The 20449-nt window shown below is 30.0% G+C and overlaps 1 protein-coding gene across 1 annotated transcript; it reads right to left on the reverse strand.

Moving 5' to 3' along the window:
* Window positions 1-7664: 7664 nt before the first annotated feature.
* Window positions 7665-13982, reverse strand: LOC143923253 (uncharacterized). Its single transcript, XM_077446845.1, has 7 exons — window positions 13749-13982; window positions 10403-11955; window positions 9874-9919; window positions 9364-9397; window positions 9243-9276; window positions 9104-9162; window positions 7665-8313 (listed from the first exon to the last, which is right to left on the reverse strand). The coding sequence occupies exons 2-6, from the start codon at window positions 11919-11921 to the stop codon at window positions 9116-9118; spliced, it is 1680 nt and encodes a 559-aa protein (XP_077302971.1). The 5' UTR covers window positions 11922-11955; window positions 13749-13982; the 3' UTR covers window positions 7665-8313; window positions 9104-9115.
* Between the last annotated feature and the right edge of the window lie 6467 nt (window positions 13983-20449).

Genomic DNA, 20449 nt, shown 5'->3' on the forward strand with positions numbered 1-20449 from the left:
ATTGAAAAGGTCAAAATAAAAATAATGAAATATTGTTTTAAAAAAAATACTACTTCCGGTTTACGAATTCTGACCAAAACCTTATCAGATCTAAGTTGGTACATACAGAATACAAATATAAATATTCAGCTTTATACGTTCAGGAGTGTGGACTAGGGATCCCAATCGAATATTCGAATATTCGAGTATTCGAATTATTTGTCTGATTTTTCAGCCATTCGTTATTCGAATATTTCATCAATTATGTGAATATTATTCGTATATATATTTTTTTATAAAATAAATACACAAAATCAACATGAAAAGAGTGATGACGAAGAAGCCGACGATTATTAAGAAAATGCAATATGTAATGGGGATAATTATGATGAAAATGAAGATAATGAAGAAGAAGAAATGTCTACATTTGAAGAAACGGATTTTTATTCATTAAATACAGAAATAATTGAAGAAAATCACTTTTCGATCAATAATAATCTCTACATCTTTGATTAATAACAGCAGAAGGAGTTTATAAATTTTTATTTAAGAAGTTCTCATAAACAATCAAAAAGTTTTCACAAATTTTAGAAAACAGAATGAATGAAACACGGTTATAACATTATTAATTTACCTAAATACATGAATTATTCCAAATTTGCAACAGCGTGTGAACGAGTATTTTCGACTGCAGGTGGACAAAAACAAAAATTAGAAATAGACTCGACAATGAAACATTCAACGCATTATTATTTCTAAAATATCATTTTCTGAAATTAAATTAAGATTATTCCGTTTTATATTTTGTAAATTTATTTTTAATTGCAATTTTCTAAATTTTACAAACTATCTTATATTTTATGTGTCTTTTAGTTTTATATGCTTTTTTAATTTTCTTAAAATTATGTTTTATTAATTGTAATATATTACATACATATATAAATATAATGTAATTTACGCGTAGTACATATGTAATTACCTTTTTTTTTAATTTTCGAATATATTCGAATATTCGAATAGCTCTTGATTTACTATTCGATATTCGAATAGTTGAAGTCGACGAATATTTGGGATCCCTAGTGTGGACAGAGTAGTGGTGATAACATTTTCGCCCTTTCTAAGAGGAAAAATCCCACTTCCGGTTTATAAAATTTAATGATTTTCATCACATTGATACAATAAATATACTTGATTTGTTTCGTGAGGTGCACCATGTTTAAGGGGTCGAAAAAATAGTGGAAGAAAAATCGAACAAGAGTAAACTGCCACTTCCGGTTGACGGATGCTTACCAAATTTTATAAATAGCTCGGTATTAAGCTTTAACTTCTAGATATGGAATTTTAGTTCAATAAACCAAAAAGTTTTTTAGAAAAACATAAAAAACCTCGATTCTCTAGAGTAAAAGTACTACTTCCGGTTCAGACAAAAATATTTAAAAAATATTAGGTTATAAAATTTATAATTTATATTACATGTAAAAAAATTACAAATTGTAATTGAATTAAAAAAAGAGGACACCTAAAGGGGAGGTACCATTTTCGGTCATCTTAAAAATTTGAAAAAAATTAACGCCGTGTCGATAAGAATTTCAGTAACCGATACTAAGTTTCAGATAGATAAGACTAACGGTGTTCAAAAAATCCTTAAAATACACACACACACACACACAGAGACATACACACATATTTTTTCTAGATCATGAAAACGTGATCAGTGATCGATTCTGAGTTCGAATCAGTCAAAATCTCGAGTTCGAATTTTCGCATGATCACAAAACTTCATCTATTGTTACTACGTAAATAGATAAAGTAAAAATCTTTCAATACATCTCCCTTGCGTTTTTGCAAATACATTTGCATACACTGGTATAGTTTTATAAAATATAACAGTCATCGTCATGTTATATTTTATTTTGATAAATATATAACACAGAGTCTTCACAGGTTACTGCGGCCAAATAATACACATTTTATATAAACATATCTGCGTACATATAAAATATATAAAAACACATTTAATTTTATTTAACAAACATTCACATGATACCCAAAAAAATTAAAGAAAAAAAAAGAATCGTGACCAAATCTAAGCTGAATATTTTCATCATAAATAACATTAAATATATGTAGATTTTTCTTATTTTAAAATTGTTGATGACTTACCAGTCTGGCAGCAGTGATACTCTTAATATCCATAATTAAAAATTGATGCATATGTATTTATGTACGTTAGAGTGATCCATACGTTGAAGAAAAAAGTTCATACATAATTAAAAATTTTCTAGACCCTCAAAAGAAATAAAAAATAAATAGACTATGCAAATTCTTCCTCGAGGCTAGGGCTTATTATGTTTGAAGAATACCAACCAAAAACACGTACATATAGATAGTAAGGGTCATTGTATTGAACACATGTATATTTTTTTCAACTATTAAATATATTTTACTTCCGATCTGATAATGAAAAACACCACTCGTACGATCCGTGGAAGGGATATTAATTTCCAGTGTTCGCAGACGGTAATTAATTACGTGCGAAATTTAACAGGTCTGCGAAGAAATCGCGGTTTAAAACCGCCAACGCCGTTCCGAAATTTATTCATGCGTGTCATGGGTGTGGCATGGAGGCGGGAGAAAGGTTTGCCACCGCTGGTAATTTAGATTTATTCAAAGATACATACTTTCGATAAACATATATGTGTGCATGGACGTATGTATACGGATGTATCGGTTTCGTAATTAGCGGCGATGTATCGTAAATAATGCGACGAATAAATCCATGTATAAATATGTAGATATCCAATATACCGATAGGGACTGTTATGATAATTAAAAAATATAAAAAAATGCTTTTTTTAGGTGCTTTTTATTGTCAAACTGATCTCAATGAAGACCAGTGAGCAACACTATGGCTCAATCTAATTTGATTTTAATATGAAATAAGTTTATTTGAGATGAGAGTGAAAAAATTTACTTTTACCATTGATCAAGTTTTTACCAATGAGTTGCGAAGGGGCGGTGAAAAGCTGGGTCTGGTTGGCTGGCTGTGATCGCTTTGATCTGACACAAGATTTCGATGGAATTTTTAATGAGTCCGTTCATGATTGAACTCTTCTAGTTTCATGTCGAATACATTAGCTTCCTTCAATGTTAGCTAACCGCTGTATGTCGGTTGAATATTAAAGCGACCTGAAAGTGGAAGTGGTTCAAAATCAGATCACAAATTCTTGACGGGCAGGAATGTCACTGAACTAATAGAGGGAGAAGCTAATAATGAAAGCTTGTTTATCATGATACAATATCGGCAATTTAAGATTTTGATAAAAAAAAATGAAAATCCCAAAAATTAAAATGTATATATGAACCGTGAAATATTTGAAAGTGGGGAAGTCCAATTTTCGGTTTCAAAATCACTTTTAAATTTATTTCAAATATTGTTATCACTTATTTTAATTCGATATGTCCAGAATCTCAGAAAAGCAGAGTAAACGTATTACAGGCCACCAGTATTTTTAAATATTGTTAAACGCAAAACATTACATTTAATGTTTTGCAAGATATTTCTCGAAATAAGGAAAGTGGACTTTCGCCACTTTCAATTATTTACAACGGCTCATATATAAAAATTCTTTTAATATTTGTTTGTTTATAATTTTAATAAAATTTTTATGATTTTAACTTTATAATATCATAAAAGATTTATTTTTAAATTAAATTAAATAAAAAATATTGTTATTCTTTAACAATTTCAGTACTAGGGAATTTCAATATAAAGGCAATATCATCGCATATGTAAAAATATGAAAATCATTTATTCATAGCATTATATGTATATATAGATACATATGTAGATTTAATTTGAAAAATAAATGTGGAAAATTGATATCTCCCGAATATTATATATTATATCTTAAAATTCATAATAATAGAATTATTAACGTAATAGAAAGTTTCAAATGGACTACAAATACGTGATTGAATTTGAATGTCAAAACCATTTAACATTTCTTATACTGTTATAATTCCAAAAACTTTCAAAGCTTTTCTTTTAATTTATATAATTTGATTACGGATCTCACGTGATATTTGTATTGTAATGTGTTTGTTTATTTTAGTTGTTTTTCATTTCGATCAAAATAACCACGTTTTCACCACACATTCTGTATGGAGTTGTACGAATACATTCTGGAAATAAGTCAAGGAAATATCGGGTATAATATTGAGCAATCTCGTGTTAATATTGCGTACTGTAATTGCGTAATAAGCTGCGCGAACAATATTAAGGCCATTATTGCCGAGACCCAGCGTTTCCGTATAAGCTTTCACCCGTATAACGAGGGTGCGAGTCGTTTATAAAACGAGAAATAATTAAGCACACACACACACACACACATGTGCAGTAAAAATAACGATAAGGTGAAAATTAAAAGCGTTTACTTAAAACATATCCAATTAAACGCTCGGCGAGAAGACGAGTCCGTGACAGAAATAAAAACCCACCCCTGCGGATAAAAATTTCCTTTGTCTCGTTCCGAGGTTTGACAGCTCGCAAACTAATATACGCCGTGTGTTCGTTTTATGGTGTAAATTTCGTTATATGGGTGTACAGAATATGTATTCATATTCAGTGGCGTACCGTGGAGGTAGCGAGTAAGGCACCGCCTGAGAGCGGCCTGTTTTCAGGGACAGAAAATCGTAGAAAATAGCTCCAAATATTTTTCAATATATGTTTAAAACATATTTTTATATATTTATTTTTACTATGGTGTCATTTCGGGATTGTCTCTATGGCCAACTTGATACATTCATACATATATACTTTATATCATCATCATCATCATCATATACAGCCGCTCACTATCTACTGTTTTGTGCATCCTCTCTAAAATCGCCAGATTAACAGAACGGCAGCTTTAAACGTAATTCTCGTTTTCTCGAATGATAGATTGCACATCAGATGACGAGTAACCTTTTGATGTGCACAGATGCAATTATTAAAATTGAGTTGGATCTTTCTGGCGAGTTTAATAAGGCAAGATTCGGAACTTATCGAATCTTGCCTTATTCCTATATCTGATGTGCAATATATCATTCGAGAAGATGAGAATTGCATTTAAAGCAGCCGTCCGTTAATCTGTCGTTCAATTTGTCTGGCGATTTTAGAGCGGATGCACCGCATCCCTACTGCTGGATGAAGGTTTCTCCAACACGCTTCCACTCGTCATTGTTTTGGGCAACTCTCATCCATCTTACCCCACACACATATGTATTTATATAAATTTATTTGAATACTCATTTGTTTTTTTATTACTGACCTCTTATACGTTTCACATGGTTTTCGTTTAAGAAGTCATTTTTTTATATCTCTTATTTATTAAATTGACTGTCACGAACAAACAAATATGTATTAGTATGGCTTTCAGAATGTCATCATCGGTGGTTGAAGGGCACCCAGCTCTTTCTTCATCAGCTGTTGATAAATTCCCAGATCTGAATTTAGCAAACCACCGTTGCTGTTTCGAACATCGATAGCACCCCTTCCGTACACAACACATATGTTTTTGGTTGCCATTGTTGCATTATGGCCTTTATTAAATTCAAAAAGTAAACAGTGTCGAATATGCACTCTTTTCTCTGACATTTTCAAAAATCACAAGTGCTCTGTATACCTTGACTGCTGACGATAGACTGAAAAAAATGTCGAAAGAGACCCTCCTCTACATAATACAAAGGCAACATTAAGCACAGATGCTAAAACTATTGGTTAAAAACAATATGTCATAGTCTATATAAAAATACGACGTTACTTATGAATCAACCTAATATATACTTAGTCTATTTCGAAATTAGGGATTCTCCCCCGGATAATTCGAATCCTTTAAATCGAAAAAAATCAAATCGGCGCCTATGAATCGAAAAAAAAAAAATCGAATGTATTGTCTACGAACCAACCAACGAAAGTTACATACATACATACATACATATATAAGTCTCTTTCGAAATTATATATTAGATTTTGAAATTAAATTCAAATAAAAGAGACAAATGAGGGTAGGTGTCCAATTTGGTAGGAATAGTTTGAACAATGAAATAAGATAAATTAAAAAATAATTTGACAAAAACGATTGATCTCTGGAGTGACATATATCCAAGGTTTGGCCAGCAACACTGGATCAAGGAGTGAACCTGTGACCCCTTAGTTGTTTAATGTTTTGTGAAATATTTTTCGAAATGAAGAAAAGTGGACTTTTGCATGACTCAAACATAACGGCTCATATATAGGCTCATATTTTAAAAAAAATATCAGGGTGTACGACGAGCAAAAAGTAAGGGCGGCACTTTGCCTAGTGACGGTACTGTAAATATTTTCATATGGCAGTATATCTTGTTTGCTGTGTATATTCGTTCGTGTTTACACGCGTCGTGTTCAACGACGCGCAAGTTATTATACGTGTATACCGAGCACGGATATACTTACATATATTATTATATATGTATGTAGGGGAAACTGATCTATGTAGAAGTGTGGTGTCGACATTGGCCGACGAATATATGCTAATATACTGTGTGTATTCTGTGTGCGTAAGGTTTAAATTGGCGTGTACTGTCTCAGTTTGTTGTTGGATTGAATCTTGTGTGAATTTTTTTGTATCGAAATTGAATTTGTGCTATTGTCGTGTGAGCTTGAATTTTCGAGCTTATTTATTACTCCATTATTTATGATCATGATAATAAATGTTGGGATTTAAATTCACACGTAATGACGATATGAAAGCGTGTAATATACATTATAGATGACGATTTTTTGCGAATAGATGGAAATAAAAATTAAATCAGCTGATAACTAAAAATAATTGTATGTGATGTATGTATGTATGTAAGCTTATTGTAAAAAACTATATGTGAGCTTATTGTAAATCATATTAACAATTAGATACAACATAACTTCTTATTGAATACTTATCTCGCAGATAAAACTCCGTGAAGAGATATGCTTTTAGCCGTGAAATGTCAGATTTGACATATTTGGCCAAAAATCAATATATATCGTGTATTACATTACATGAAGCTAGACGCCAAATTTGAAATTTATATATACATTTGAGAGTTTAAACTATAAATATTTAAATATTAGAGATAACGAGAACCTATAGAGCAAATTTTATAAAATATAGAGTGAATTATAGGCGTTTAAACAATTAAAATCTGAAATGGCATATCAAGGCGAAAAGGTTGAAGATAGATTATGGTAGCCTTACGTACCGTCATAAACGTCACTGTATCCGAGATTCTGGATATTTGTTACACATTGTATACGATATTTTATCTCCAACGTAATGGCAGACGATACATTAACGTGTATTGATGACCAAAATGAGCAATATGGCAAAGTATGAAAACGATCGAGTAAGAGATAAGAGATATAAAAAATGACCACTAACACGAAAACCATGTGAACTTAATAAGAGGTAAGTAAAAACAAATATGCTGTTGGTAAATGTATGTATGTTGAAATCATAGATACGTATGTATCATATATATCATAATATGGTGTATGCCTCAGTCATATGGTCTCCTTATTATCAAACTCACGATCACAAGTATGAAAACGATCGGATTAGAGATAAAAATGACCACTGACAGGAAAGCCATGTGAAACATAAAGGAGGTATGTAAAAATGGTTCATGTTGTAATATTTATAGCATTTTATTTTGTTTCAAAAATATCTGAATTTTACATAGCATTAAATTGCATATTTGTAAGTAGACAGCAGTATGGCTTAATGGTTGGGTGTATGTTTAGCACCGTGAGCAGTGGGTTCAATCCGTCATACTGCTTGTTAGATTTGGGGGTATTTGTGCCTCCAAATCGATCGTTTCTTATCAGAGTTTTCCAATTTTGTCTGATCATTATTGAAGCGGTTCCTCAAAATTGGCAATAAATCATCTTTCCTGTTGTCATAAATCTTCTGCATTTATTGTGTGTATAATTTGTAAAAATTGTGTACAAAATCTAAGCCCATAGATGTCTCAATGGATTAATTATGTAATTAATTAATTAATTAATTGTTATTTTGTGTTCTTCAGCTTCTGGACATACAGTGGTTTATGTAATAATAAAATGCTGCATTGGTTGTAATTAATTGTCCAGGAAGGCGCATTGGGGACTTCCTGTCAAGCCTTCCTGGTATATATCTATGTAAAAACTTAAATAAGTATACATATGTATGTGTTAATTTATCACATTATCGTGGTTGGGTTCAGATATTCTACGTCTTCAATGTTTATTATTGTTCTTGTTTGATTTTTCAACCTTTTGTAAAATTTTCATACCTGAAATTTATAAAAAGTAGTAATGGTCTCAAAAATTTCATTTTACAATGGAAAATCTATAGCAATATTTCAATATAGAAATTTTCCATATATTTATTGTTAAATATTTTATTGTATAAAATTTACGCAAATGTATGTATGTGCATATTTAGATTTTATTTGAAAGAATCAAAAATATTAAAAAAATGATTTAATTAAACAAAAAAAAAATTTCATTTGCAATTTTTGTAATAATCTAATGTTTAATTTTATTAATTTAAAATATTGGAATGACTTTGCATAAACGGTTCCCCGACTTTTGCTTCGCCCAAACAGTCAAAAGAGCCCCGACATTACCGCGCGGTGGAAATTCCGCGAGAGAAATAGCCTCGTGGCCCAAAAACCACCCAAGAAAAAAGCAATCGGCGACGAAACCACGCCAAAATAAATAAAAAAATTAAAATATCAGTTTTGTTGCTTTAAATAACGCGGTTATGTCTCTCGCGGTTTTGTCGCCGCGCGGTAATGTCGGGGCGGTTATTTATTTATTTATTTTTTTTTTAAACAGACCATTGTGGCATAACAGGAATTCCTAAAGCGCCACAATGGTCAAAAAATATAACACAAAAAAGAAAAAAAAAAAAAAACGGACGCTATTTACCGAGCGGTTTTGACTGGACACCACATAAACAGACTTACACAAAGATCTACTTGGGGAATTTATTTGATAAAAATTTGGCTTTAAATAATATTTATTTGTAAATTTTTAATTTATGTGTTTTTAAAATGGTTTTATAAATTTTTGACTCACCATGGAAAATAATTACTTATTAGATTTTTTAGACTTCTTGTTAGAAACTATCGCCACACCTGTAATATTATTAAATAGAACGGTATAAGTTTTAAAAATTGAATTCAAGCATATATAAATATAATATTGTAGACTTTACTATTATTTGATCCGTTCGGCGTTTGTTTAGTTGGCTGTAAAATTAAGTAAGATTAATGGTAAAACTTTGATCATATTAAATTCAAATAAATTAATTTAATATTGAGAACTATTCTACTTACCCCGATCTGATTTTTTGATGCCGGTGAATGGTTTCTGTAAATAGATATATATATATATATATATATATATATATATATATATATATATATATATATATATATATATATATATATATAAATATATATATATATATATATATATATATATATATATATATATATATATATATATATATATATATATATATATATATATATATATATATATATATAACTTTATTTAAACCCGGAAAATATTCTAGTATTTTATGTGTTAATTTTTAAAGAGTGGTTTTAAAAATGTTGGTCCGACTTTGGTCAGTTTTTTCTTCGATGTATCAAATTAAGATACTTTAAAAATATTGACTATTTCAAAATTGTAATTTTATTTCGTTGAATTAAAGTCATTAAATTCAACGAATTAATTCACCATTCGTTGAATTCAAGTAGGCAAAATACTAGTTGTATACATATAATGATACTGCAATTCTTATAACTAATTTCATATTAGATAAATAATTCCAAACATACCTCAAGGAAGTAGAGATCGTATTTGAGTTTAATGCGACCTGGCGATCTGTAATAAAATTTTGTATTATCTTATTTATAATAATTTGGAAATAAATGAGCCGTTATATTTGAAAGTGGCAAAAGTTCACTTTTCTTCATTTCGAGAAATGTTTCGCAAAACATTTAATATAATGTTTTACGTTTAACAATATTTAAAAACACTGGTGGCCTGTAATACCTTTATTCTGCCATTCCGAGATTCTCGACATTTCAAATTAAAAGAATTGATAACAATATGTGAATTTACCCAAATAGAAATAATGTTTTTGGAACAGAAAATTGGACTTCAAATATAAGGGCTCTTTCGCCACTTTTAATTATAACCGCTCATATCCTTAAATTTTGGTGATGTTTTATATATTAATAATTATAATAGAAGAGTGATTTCCGATAGAGGTGTATATACATATATATATATATATATATATATATATATATATATATATATATATATATATATATATATATATATATCTTATATATATCTTACCCATCAATTTCTGCTCGAAATTACTAAGTTGCTTTCTATTTTCATGTGCTTTGAATTGGCGATCGATTTCCGCTGCTTGAAACATTTTCTTGACTTCGGACTCAATAGCATCGAATAGCTGTATATTTTCATTTGCTTTAGATTGGCGATCATATTGTGCTGATTGAAGCATTTTCGTGACATTCGACATGAAAACATCTAGTTGCTGTCCACATTCATTTAATTTAGGTTGGTCATCCGTTTGAGCTGATTGAATCATATTCACCATTTCGATCTTAAAATCATTAAGCGCTCTATCAATTTTCATACATTGCATGGAAATGTTGTCCACTCTATTTAAAATCAATCTGTTGTTCAAATTTTTGCTATCGGCCGCTTCTGTAATTGGCCATTCTCGGTCTAATTGAAACATTTTAATGAAACTCTCCCCCCAAGTATTATATCCATGAATTAGATTTTTTAATTCCGGCTTAAACTCCTCGCATAGATTTTTAAAAATCTTGTCAAAATTATTTTTGAATTTGTTATCACGGTCTGCGTAGATTTTGGCTACAATTATATTATGTTGCTCTTCATAGAAATCCGTATTATTGTATACGTTTGAAATTTCTGCACGCATGCAAGTCATCCCGCAAATTTGGTTTTTATATTTTCCATTGTATTTATAATCTTGAAATTTTTCATTTGGTAAACTACAACGAAAGCCGTATGTTTTGTAGTTCTCGTTTGTCTTAACATATTCTTTATAAGATATTTTTAGTATTCCATTATTTTTGTGTATAATTCCAACATCGTTGTATAGCCCTGTCGTATTCCAATCGTACACTTTACCACATTGCGATCTTTGACATTTGTACTGAATATCAAAATCACCATCTATAGGTTTCTTGTGAATAGGAATTATTCCCAATATCTTGGTTCCTTTTGATTTTCCAACAAATACTCCATGAGCTTTTAGACGAAAATTTTGTATATTGTCAGGATGACGATGTTTGACTGTTTCTTTTACGCTTTTAATAAGCTTCTGGAATTTGTTTTCATCAGAGGGGGAATCTTTTTCTTCTTTCATGTAGCTTTTAATATATCTATGAGCCGCATCTTCTCCGCATCTTTGCATAGCTTTTCGTAATCCTTGCGTTGAAGTTATGCCATTGAATTGAAATTGTAAACTTTTGAAGACTTCAATCGCAATGCCCACTAAGTCGTACCTTTTATCATTATTAGAACTATCAAAAGAATATACCAATTGGTAGAATGCTAAAGATTTGTTCTTATATATAACTTCAATCGCCCTATCAATAGGTCTCTCAATAAGTTTGGATGGTTTTATATTCGGAAAGAGTGGTATTTCCAGAGATGGTGTTTTCAATGAAGTTTGCGAAAAGACATCTGCGAATGTTTCTGAATTCACTATGTTACCATCTAAAATTGTATGATGGTATGCTAATGTGCTTTCTACCTCTGCCACAAAATATTTGACAAAGTGGAATAATTTGTTCTCCAATTCAGTGGTAGTCATTGTTTATGTCCTTTCATAGATTTTCTTCTAAATACTGAAAAAAGCAAAGCATTTCAATTATATACTTGTAAAAAAATAACATAATTATATATTAGTAGTGTTGTACCCGTTGATATTTCAACAGGTGGTTTTGGATAAAGAATTGACACATGGATTAAAATAAATGTATATGTATTGTTATGTCCTGACGGACTGGAGATACAAAGAAATGGTATCTGATTCACAAGCAGATTAATATTTGATCTACGAGCAAACCAGATAAACACTTTAATGTTTCCGTTAATAAAAGTCACTTTTGTATATTAAGTAGGATAGAATTTATTATATACTTTATAAAGTTACAACATTAGTCTAAGAGAAATTTATAGACACTTTTTACTAAAAGTCCAGATCACTTCGATATTTCTATGTTTGAGTAGAAGTTAAAGTTACAAGCGCTAGTTTTAACAAAGGGTTTTACAGAGGTTTCACTAGGGCTCTTCACAAGGGTCTCACAAGGGTTTCACAAGGGTTTTCACTGATTTGAGTAGAGAAGTAAAGCACAATATAACGTTGGTGCTGTTCAGGGTAGTCTTGATGATGACTAATTCGATCGAATCGCGGTCTATATAAATGATTTGTTATCTTATTGGCTGAGAAAATTCCTGGATTCTTGTCTCATATGGATATACTATTACAGGAATGTTTATTACCTTGTTTACGCGCGTATGAGCGTGAGAAAGTGATATTTGATTAACATGGGAATCGAGGTACATACCAGTGGTCATCTTTGGTAGGAAGCAGATAAGACTTCCGTACTAGATCTTTTGTTTATGAGGTCATAACAGTATGTATAATAATAACAATAACTAATAATTGTCAACGTAATCCTAATCGTAACTGAAAACGAAACCAAAGTTGTAACTGAAATTGTCATCGAAGTTGAAATCGGAATCAAAATCGATATAATATCTCTTGATAATTATAAAATTCTTATTTTTTTCATTTTCTCACCATAAAGTTTTTTTGCCGGATTTTTAATATTTTACAATTAGTGGTTCACAAACTATATTAACAATTTTATATAATAACAATTTCAATATAATAACAATTTCACGGAATATTACGGAAAAGAACTAAGAAGAGCTTAGTAAAAGTGGTTAAAAAAAAAGTATATTTTTGACTTTTAAAATTCGTTAGATAATTAATTAATGGTATTTTAAAGCAATAAAAAATACAATGAATATAAAAAATATCTGACTATTGATTACAACACTCAATTTTGGCACAGCAATACTAAATTTTGAATTAAAGACTGCAAAAGCCAAAAATCTATTTTTTGTTGCACACTGTTTTAGCGGTTTTCGTTGATTTAAAAAAAATCACGAATGAATGGTTTTTCAAGTGATTTTATTATTTAAAATCTGATGACTTACAAACTTTTTTAATAAAAATTTTAAAATTATTTTTGAAAGAACATTTACATCATAGAATATCTTTTGATATGATTATTTTTTACATTTTTATTTGGATGAAATACTATTTATTTATACATATAGAATTTTTTAACTATGCACGTGCAAATTAATAAGAAGGGCGTTTCTAAAATTTAATACAACAAAATTGACCAACTGTAATTAACAACTGACCGAATATTTAGTTACCTACAATATATATTTTCAATACCATATATGCATTTGAAATATGCACAAAAACAAAATAGTAGATTATCAAATAAGAATTTACAAATGCTTTATACATATTATATCATACATGTTTGTGGATTTGTAGATCAAAATTTTTAAATTTGACAGTAAAAATATGAAAGAAGATTAAATACATACATACCTTTTTTTGTACCAGGTGCGAAATTGACGAGACAGAAGTTGCACATAAACTATGTGAAGATACATATACATACATATGGTATATATTAATTTGACTGGAATGTGATTCCACAAAATGTCATATTATGTACGTTTGTTCCATGTGTGTATTGGTGAATAACTAACGGTTCTAATGTGTTGTAACATACGTAAAACACTTAAACGTTCATATCTCAAACTGATATAAATCATAACTAATACATACATATAAGTCGATTTCAAAGTCACATAGATATACATATAGTATGTATGTACAGCAATCTTATATTTACTGTTCAGATGATAAAAATATCGATTCACAATTTGAATCCGTTGAATACGAATATATATATATATATATATATATATATATATATATATATATATATATATATATATATATATATATATATATATATATATATATATATATATAAATATTATTTAAATTAGAATATACGCCATATTTTCATTGAATTTAATCGACTTTTGCTATTGAACTATTTACCGGGATAATATTATGTATGAAAGCGTACAAAGAGAATGGCAATCGCAGGATACCGCAATATGTATCGGTTGAATTTCTGCGGTGAAAAGGGACCAGAGGTTGTACTTAACATATATATATATATATATATATATATATATATATATATATATATATATATATATATATATATATATATATATATATATATATATATATATATATATATATATATATATATATATATATATATATATATATATATATGTATACATATGAATGGATCATTAGTGACGAAATATTTCATATTAAAACATTTAAAACTGCATTCGACGTGTTCGGATGTTCGAAAATGTTGTGTATGATTATTTTTTTGACTTCAAACCTCTTAATATATGCTCTTCCGACTGGTCGTTTTAGATATGACACGTATCCTTTCTGATAGTTGCGATATTTTTGGTCCATTCTGTGCATCGCGTTAGAGGGAGGAAAGAGGATACATATATACATCGGTCCTTATCGTCATTTGCCCTATCCGATTTTCCCATCTTCGGCCGAATTACCATTTAGCCCCAAATGCGAATTAATGGGAAAATTTGTTTGCCGAGGATGGAACATACTGCCATGAAATCAAAATTTAGTCAATTAGCACAATGTTCGATTTTTGTTTGGGAAAAATGCAATTAAAAACACGATGTTTGATTATATTATTTTATATTTGATATTTAGTTTAAGGAATTTATGAAATTTAATTTAAAGCTGTTTAAAATAGATATAGACTTGTTAAAATAGATATAGATATAACAGTAGAATTGTTTTGTGTAATCATTTTATTAAAATTTTATTAAAGATATTCTAAAGAAACTACATATTACTACGTAATATACCGAGAATTTGTTTTTGAATACAAATATTCTTTCATAACTTGGACTAATATAAGTGGTGGACTAATATTATGCTTTTAAGTATAATATGCTAACTTTCAAGCATAATATGCTAACTTTCAAGCATAATTTGCTAACTTTCAAGCATAATATGTCATGGGTTAAGTTCCACTGGTGGCTGCTGGCCACACCTTGGTTTGTGACTCCGGGTCCATCGTTTCCTATCAGAGTTTATCAATTTATCTGAATTTCATTGAAACAGTTTCAACAAATTAGGAAACTTAATATTGTCAAAATCATTTTCAAATATTCTCAAAATCATTTTCAATAGAAAATTTAGAAGGAAGAGGATATTTTTTATTATATTGGACAAATCTCATGTGTTTTAATGTATTAAACAAAATATTTGTTATGTATGTACATACACACATTCATAAATAATTTAGCAATGGCAATATTACTGTATTTTCTTTCAAATATATAATAGTTGTATTGCTGGAGAATATGAAAGTTGAATAAATAATATTAAAAAATGGAACTGTTTCAGAATACTGTTAGGTGAATTTAGAGTACCATAAGACCATAACCAGCAGCGTGGACTAGTGATTAGCATATAATGCTTTCGAGTGGAGAGGTCATGGATTCGAGTCCCACCGATGGCTGCTGGTCAGACCTTGGTTTGTAACTCCAGGTCAATTGTTTCCTACCAGAGTTTGCCAATTTTTCTGATTTTTAATGAAACGTTTCCTGCAAAATTGGCATCTCGTTTCCCATCTCTTTTGGAAATCTCAAGTTATTCAGCATCTTGAGGTTTGACGGTTTTTATAATAAAATTAAAATTTATCCATATCTATGGATAAATTTCATACAAACATCCACAGTGATATCTGTCAATGTGGATGTTTGTATGTAACTGCATTGTTTAACCTTTGAAGGACGGAGCGTTGAGATCGAACGAGTGTCCCGAACCGGGGTCGAGTAAGACCCCAGTATTTTTTAATCAAAATATATCTTTCCTCCATACAAATGAGTTCTTATTAATCATTTTATGCATCAGCATAAAAAAGTTTTAGTCATATAGCATGTTTTTGACTAATTTTTGTATTAAAAAATAACGACAAGGCGACTGCATGACTCAATAGCCACGCGCCAAAAGCGACAAAAACAACAGTTTACAAAAAAAAAGCTATTTGTATCTCTTGCATTGATTCACCGATAAACAAGAATATGCAAGCGAACAGTCAAAAACATGACTTATCGCTACCGCCTTTAAATCGTACTTTGGAACGTAGAAATGTATAAATGTATTTTTTTACGATATACTCCATTTATAAATCATACAAAATCTATTAAAATAAATTTCTTGTAGTTCATTCTAGAAATACAAAAAATATAGGGTGTATAGCTTTGAAAACCACATAGTTATCACGAAAAACATAACAAATGGGGCACTTTCATTACCCAACTTCGGTTAGGGAGGGTTAAAATGCTTATGTATATTGATTGTATTGTATCTGTATGTGTTCATGTTCTATAAATTAAATCAATATTTTGTATTTAACAATATTTAAAAATACTAGTGACCTGTAATACATTGCCAATTTTTCTGATTTTCATTGAAAAGGTTCTTGCAAAATTGGCATCTCCTTTCCCACCTTTCTTGCAAATCTCAAGCTATTCAGCATCTTGAGGTTTGACGGTTTATATCATAAAATGCAGCAAAAAATTCTTCATAGATGTCTCTGTGGATGAATTCTTATTGTATAAATGCTTGTACTGATCGTTTTGTATAAAATGTTTGCAATGCTAGTTTGCAAGGTTTGACCATAGATGTATAAAATGTAAAAAATATATAATAATAATTATGTATTTATATATAATTTAGTGTTTCTTGATCTGTATAAGTACACTCGTTGCTTTGGAGTGTATGTTCATGATCGATTGAATAAATAAATATAATTCATGCAAACCTCTATTTGCTTGAAATATTTGTTAGAAGCGGTACCTGATGCTTATTGTATGAAAGCTTTCGTTGGTTTATTATCATATATAACAAACTATGTTTGAAATTTACATTTCAAGCTCCCAGAAGTGTTGTTTTAGAATGGAGTATGACGCGTTTAAACTATCTAGTTTACCTAACTATTTCACACAGTAAAGTGGAAAATTCCTCGTTGTATTTTCACAACTAATTATACAACAACAAATTGTTTGGCTTCATAATAACAATATTTGATAATTTTCGTATTGAATGTATGTATGTACATTGTTCGAGAACATAATACGGTCGGTTGCAGTTCGAATATAATCAATTTGTTTGCGTTTGCTGCACTGGAGCACACGTACATACATATATTACGGTCGGATGCAATGAACTGCAGTTTCCGGATAAACAGGTTCCGATGCAAATTAAATTCCACAACACTTGGAAAATTCCATTCGTTGCTTGAAATCTCCCCACACGGTTTTATTAGTATTGTGATTGTCTATTAGGAATTTAGGATCGGGAATTTGTATTGTATTAAGGTGTATTCATCACTTGGCAGAAGTTGAAATTTGATATTTATGTAGAATTTACAATCTTTCGAAGGCGTATCGCTCGATTTTTATGCGATTTGTTGCGAAAATTGAATATCTACGCTTTCAATATCAAGTGGCGTATCAAAATGCTTCGGGGTTATTGCTCCGATTTTATACCCTGGCCTGTATATAATACATCGACGCGTTGAAGGAAAACTCGGGGAAAAACTTAATATTGAAAACCGAGATGAGAGATTTTGCGAGATTTACTCTCTCTATCTCTTTTCTTTCTCTTTCTTTCTTTATCTTAAATATTTGGTTTACTTTCGTTCGGTTTGTGTTATTTTAACATGTAAAAAAATATTTTTAAAGTGCTCTTTGTATTTACTATATCAATATAAAAAAGTCCACTTTTCTGCATTTCGAGAAATATTTCGCAAAAAATTTAATATTTTAAAACATTTAACGTTTAACAATATTTAAAAATACTTTTATTTTATTTATACTTATTCTTTTAGTTGTTTCTGCTTTTCCAAGATTCTGAACATATTGCATTAAAATTAATGATATCAATTTGTGGATGAACTCAAACAGAAATAGAGTTTTTGGAAATGAAAATTGCCACTTTCAAATATATGTATTTATAATAAAAACAAGTTGTTAATAGGTACATGGATAAAGTATATAAATATGATGGACTAGTCATTTTACCCGGCTTCGCTCAGTATTTGTAATATAAACATAGCGAATCTAACTTTGACTTGTTTTCGATGCTACCAACCACCGTTACATACTTAAATTGTAACAAAATCTCTTTCGAAATCATTAATTTTCGTATTGAATTTACAATACTCGAGAACACAATTCGGTCCATTGCAGTTCGAATATAATCAATTTGTTTGCGTTTTCTGCACTGGAGCAAAATATTTACGAGTATGTATATATTTACTGCACATATATTTATGTAAATATTATATGTGCTAGCAGATGTTTAATAAGAAAATTGGCAATGCTATCTGTTGGGTGTCCAGTCTTATGGGCTAAATAACGCAGAAAACGCTTCTACTTGTAGATTGTCTCTAAATAATCTACGTGAGTTTGATAATAAGGAGACCATATGACTGAGGCATACACCATATTATGATATATATGATACATACGTATCTATGATTTCAACATACATACATTTACCAACAGCATATTTTTTTTTACTCACCTCTTATTAAGTTCACATGGTTTTCGTGTTAGTGGTCATTTTTTATATCTCTTATCTCTTACTCGATCGTTTTCATACTTTGCCATATTGCTCATTTTGGTCATCAATATACGTTAATGTATCGTCTGCCATTACGTTGGAGATAAAATATCGTATACAATGCGTATCAAATATCCAGAATCTCGGGTACGGTGACGTCTATGACGGTGCGGCAAGCTACCATAATCTATCTTTAACCTTTTCGCCTTGATATGGCGATATCAGATTTTAATTGTTTAAACGCCTATAATTCACTCTATATTTTATAAAATTTGCTCTATAGGTTCTCGTTATCTCTAATATTTAAATATTTATAGTTTTAACTCTCATATGTATATATAAATTTCAAATTTGGTGTCTAGCTTCATGTAATGTAATACACGATATATATTGATTTATGGCCAAATATGTCAGATCTGACATTTCACGGCTAAAAGTATATCTCTTCACGGAGTTTTATCTGCGAGATAAGTATTCAATAAGAAGTTATGTTGTATCTAATTGTTAATATGATTTACAATAAGCTTACATACATTTAGTTTTTTACAATAAGCTTACATACATACATCACATACAATTAGTTCAACAGCTACCCATAACCTCAAATTTCATTGCTTATTTCTCCAAAACAAACTTTCTAACCAATACAAGCTTCATATATGTACACAGATCTAACAGTGATAGTTTTATTTTTAGTTATCAGCTAATTTATTATTTCAAACTCTTATATTAAAATGGTATAATATGAATAATCTTATAAATTGGAAAATGTGTAATACAAAAATATCAGTCTAAATTTAACGGAAAAAAATCACCTAAAATGTATGGAATCAATTTACATGTGTATGTATATTAGTGGCGACTATTCTTTAGTAACAATAGACGAAGTTATCGAAGTCTAAATTGATATTTTAATTATTCCATATATTCTGGTGCGTTTTGACGCTGAGAGATTTGGGGGGGGGGGGGGGTTTGTCGGCGCGCGGTTTTGTCGGGGCGGTTATGTCGGGGCGCTATTGATTATATTATTTGAGCTGGTCTTTGTTTCGTTTACGGATTTTTGTTCGATTTTGAACATTTTTATAACTTTAGCGTGGAAATAAGAGAGGCTCTCTCCCACGGTACATGTGTACAAATGAGGGGTAATTTTACAGACGTGCATATACAGTGTGTACTGAAATTACAGGAACTCCTGAAGCGACGGCCGACAGAGGCAAATTGCTGAAAGGAGGCCATTTGTTTCGTCGACTGCCATATATTTCCGAGCGACTTAATTGCAAATTTATTGTATTGCAAGCTATGCGAGAACCATGGTAAAAAGTGGAATAAAAAAAGAACAATAATAATAAAAAAGAAAACAATCCACGCGATATTAAATCCCCACCGTGCGATATATTATCGAAGGACTCGGTGGAAGAACGGTGTAAGTGATTTTTTATAGCTACCTTTTTAACGTTGGGTTCAAACTATTGTATAATGTGGTAAAAAGTTATATCGATTGAACGTGTGTTGGCAAAGTTGAACATATCGAAATTTAA

Source organism: Arctopsyche grandis, chromosome 3, assembly GCF_051622035.1.
Source record: "Arctopsyche grandis isolate Sample6627 chromosome 3, ASM5162203v2, whole genome shotgun sequence".
Lineage (NCBI taxonomy): Eukaryota > Metazoa > Arthropoda > Insecta > Trichoptera > Hydropsychidae > Arctopsyche > Arctopsyche grandis.

Excerpts from the sequence above, each read along its gene's own strand:
- LOC143923253 (XM_077446845.1), bottom strand. The coding sequence starts at position 11,921 with ATGACTACCACTGAATTGGAGAACAAATTATTCCACTTTGTCAAATAT. Across the intron at positions 9,920-10,402 it reads TTTCGAGCAGAAATTGATGG|ATCGCCAGGTCGCATTAAAC; the intron begins GTAAGATATATA and ends ATTTTATTACAG. Across the intron at positions 9,277-9,363 it reads CATCAAAAAATCAGATCGGG|CCAACTAAACAAACGCCGAA; the intron begins GTAAGTAGAATA and ends TTAATTTTACAG.